The sequence below is a fragment of the Eurypyga helias genome, unplaced genomic scaffold (genome assembly GCF_000690775.1).
Source record: "Eurypyga helias isolate BGI_N326 unplaced genomic scaffold, ASM69077v1 scaffold41062, whole genome shotgun sequence".
Classification (NCBI taxonomy): Eukaryota; Metazoa; Chordata; class Aves; order Eurypygiformes; family Eurypygidae; genus Eurypyga; species Eurypyga helias.
This window is the reverse complement of record NW_010238662.1, coordinates 1357-5133: the sequence shown is the minus strand read 5'-3', so window position 1 is coordinate 5133 and position 3777 is coordinate 1357. Positions and strand designations below refer to the sequence as shown.

General features: G+C 56.1%; 1 protein-coding gene across 1 annotated transcript in view; it reads right to left on the bottom strand.

The window, feature by feature from the left end:
* Positions 1 to 1223: 1223 nt before the first annotated feature.
* Positions 1224 to 3777, bottom strand: part of CENPO (centromere protein O) — a gene marked incomplete at its 5' end in the record, with an annotated part of 3658 nt that continues 1104 nt past the window's right edge. The window contains 3 exons of the mRNA XM_010147922.1: positions 1224 to 1269; positions 1789 to 1958; positions 2813 to 3072. Of these exons, the coding sequence (XP_010146224.1) occupies positions 1224 to 1269; positions 1789 to 1958; positions 2813 to 3072 (476 nt within the window). The remainder of the gene's footprint in view (positions 1270 to 1788; positions 1959 to 2812; positions 3073 to 3777) is intronic.

Sequence of the window (3777 nt, the reverse complement as noted above, 5' to 3'; positions counted from 1 at the left end):
GTTTTCACCCAGGAAAAACCCATCGGAGCCACCAGCAGCCCGTTTCTCCAGGAGAAACTGTTGGGAACAGTGCCAAAGGCTTCACCAAGCCCTAGGCAGGCATCTGCAGACGGCAGAGAGGAGTTTCAGCGCCAGCCGCTCTGCTCAGAGCTCCATCTAGCTGCACGTTGGTCCGCGTGCTCCGCAGCCGTGCACGGGACACGGCGTGACTGGAAGCACGTCAACGACTTCTCAGCCCACTTTGGAATTTGGAGTGACCAGTTAGAAAACGGCACAGATCCAGGATGAAGCCGAGGGATGCGCAGGACAGCCAGCACTGCCGTACCAGGAGGAGGGAGCGTTACCGACACAGGGAGGGGGGAGCAGGGAAAGATTTTCAGGCAGAGATCTGTGTTACGAGCATTTCAGGTTCTCTCTGACCCTGTCAAAGATGAGCCTCGCTCCTGCCTCTCCTCCCTCCCCTGCCTGCAGGACCTGCAGCACACCCGACAGTGCAGCAGGGGCAGTCAGGGCCGGGCAGCACAACGTGAGGCATCCCAACACTAGGCCTTAATTAGTCCTTTACCTAATTGCACGGAGGGAAACTCCTGATGAATAAAAGATCCTGTCTTATTGGCCTGCAGCTAACTCCCACCCTATGGAAAGATCACTGGGCCGGGTGCCAGGCTTTCAAGGATCGGAAACGAGTCCAAGGCCATAAGATGGGAAGGGGTTGGAGCACAATTCCTGTGAGGAGCGGCTGAGGGAGCTGGGGGGTTCAGCCTGGAGAAGAGGAGGCTCAGGGAGACCTTATCGCTCCCTACAGCTCCCTGAAAGGGGGGTGCAGAGAGGGGGGGTCGGTCTCTTCTCCCAAGGGACAAGAGGAAACGGCCTCAAGTAGTGCCAGGGGAGGGTTAGGTTGGATAGAAGGGGTTGGAGCACAATTCCTGTGAGGAGCGGCTGAGGGAGCTGGGGGGTTCAGCCTGGAGAAGAGGAGGCTCAGGGAGACCTTATCGCTCCCTACAGCTCCCTGAAAGGGGGGTGCAGAGAGGGGGGGTCGGTCTCTTCTCCCAAGGGACAAGAGGAAACGGCCTCAAGTAGTGCCAGGGGAGGGTTAGGTTGGATATCAGGGAATTCCCGGAAAGGGCAGGCTGTCAGGGTTGGAAGAGGCTGCCCAGGGAGGGGGGAGTCACTACTCCGGAAGGGGTTTCAGAGCCGTGTGGATGTGGGGCTCAGGGACATGGTTAGTGGGGCCTGGGCAGTTCTGGGCTAACGGTTGGACTGGATGGGCTGAAAGGGCTTTTCCAACCTCAACATTTCCATGATTCTGTAAGTCAACTGGAATAAACTATCACTGTGATTGAGACCGTCAGCTTCCAAGTTTCAGGCTGCACCCCCCAGGCTCTCCCAGGCGTGCCGAGGGCACGAGCGCAGGCCAGGCTCTGTGCGTGAGACCTGTGAGAACCACACCCTCATCCTGTGCCGCAATCTGCGCTCCGAGGAACGGCCAACCGGGAAGGACAGCCCGTCCGAAGGGATGCAAGCCTGCGCTCACACCTTTCTTTCCTCAGCCCCACTCTCCAGCCATCCCATCTCACCAGTATCGCAAGAGATCCGTGCTCTCGTGCTAGGGACGAGCAGCAACCGCTTCAAGAGCCGGAACCTGCCGCGCACAACCCCTCCTATAACGTTTCTCCCTCGGAAATACAACAGCTTGGTCCCTTCTGTCCCCAGATTCAACTGGAAAGAAACCCCCTCCACCTGCAGAGCCATGGTTCGGTCCGCCCACCCCACACCGTCCACTCACGCGTGCAAGAAACGATGACTTCGGTGGGGAGGCTGCAGCAGAGGTCGCCGTAAAGCAGCCTCACGTTGAACACGAAGGTCTTGCTTTTACTTGACACGTCGTAATTGAAGACCAGCAAGTTACACAAGGAATTCCTCTGCAAGGTTCCTTCTATTTGGTCCGAAAAGTGTTCCTGAGGGGGTGAAGACATGAAAGCTAGGAAAGGGGTCTGTCAGGGCAGGAGGGGAGCTCTCCACACCAGCATGGCCTTCGTGCTGTGGGGTGGCCGGACGTCGAAGCAGCCTCGCGTGGGAAAGACTTAAATAAAGCAATGCTCACCCCTACGCCACATCCTCCAGCGGCTTTTTACAAGATCCCAGCTATTTCGTCACCTCTCCTATGACGAAAGGCTGCAAGAATTGGGCTTGTTCAGCCTGGAGAAGAGGAGGCTCTGGGGAGACCTTATTGCAGCTTTCCAGTATCTGAAGGGGCTATAAGGGTGCTGGGAGAGGACTTTTTACAAGGGCCTGTAGTGATAGGACAAGGGGTAATGGGTATAAATTGAAATCAAGGAGGTTTAGATTAGATATCAGGAAGAAATTCTTCCCGCAGAGGGTGGGGAGGCACTGGCACAGGTTGCCCAGAGAAGCTGTGGATGCCCCATCCCTGGAAGTGTCCAAGGCCAGGCTGGATGAGGCTGGGAGCAACCTGGTCTAGTGGAAGGTGTCCCTGCCCATGGCAGGGGGGTTGGAACTAGCTGGGCTTTAAGGTCCCTTCCAACCCAAACGATTCTGAGATTCTATGATTCTATTTCAGCCTAGGGATCTCCGGAGAGGAGGACAGCTTTGCGTTTGGCAGATTTTACACAAGCCAGATGTTCAAGTACGTAAAAGTCGATGAAACGAGCAACTGAGTTTATAGTCTCACGATAATTTGTGAGGTCGTAAAAAACCAGCACCGGGAGTGCTCCACCAAGAAAACGGCCAAGATGCCCCCCAAGCACTTCAAAGGCTCGTTAGCACTTGGTACATCAAAGGGAAACGGTACCTGTAACTGGTCGGCCTGGTACCTCCTCCCCGCGTAGGCGTTCAGGTGGTCCGACAGGACAGACACGAAGCGCCTGATGTCCGTCTGCAAGTACTTCCTGGCCATCTGCTCCAGGGGGATGAAGATGGGGATGGAGTGGCGGTAAATCTGCATCTGTGGCTTGATGAGCAGGTCCAGGTAGTAGGAATCCAAGTAGGTGCCCTCGTAAGCCGTGCTGATGCAGAAACACACTCCTTGCTTGGTCAGCTTCCCGCTGATCCCTTGGGCCCGGAGAGAGGGTTTACTCAGCGGGACCCTACCCCATCACCGCAGGGCAGCCGTGCTGAGGCCACACAGACTGCAAGAGGGGCCGCGGCCTCTTCCTACGCTGGCTCAGGGAGCTCCCCGGGAGGATTAGAGACTCGCAGGAGCTTAGGGACATCAAACACGGCAACTTTTTAACATGGGACCTCAAACAAATTCAAGCAGCTTAATGGGAGCTGAATTTCCCAACGACTGCGTTCTGCTGCCACTTCCAAACACAGTTCTAGCTCCAGCGTGCCCTGGGTGGAGGAAGGTAGAGCCTCCCTGCCCCAAGGAGAGCAGCAGGAGTGCTCTGGGTGGGCTCAGCCCGCTTGCACCAAGGCAGGGCTCACATTCCCAGGCTGTCCGGAATGGAGAGCGGAAGTGATTTGCATTGGAAAGTGAAAAAAGTACAATCAAAAGCTCGGGAATGGATCAGAAGAGGGTGTTGACCTCACAGACTTGCTTGGAAGACCCAAAACACTGGACATCTCCAAGGAGACTTTATTGCAGCCTTCCAGTACCTGAAGGGGGCTACAAGGAAGCTGGGGGGGACTTTTTACAAGAGCAGGGAGTGACAGGACAAGGGGTAACGGGTTTAAACAGAAAGAGGGAGATGGAGATTGGACATGAGGAAGGAATTGTTCCCGCAGAGGGTGGGGAGGCCTGGGACAGGTTGCCCA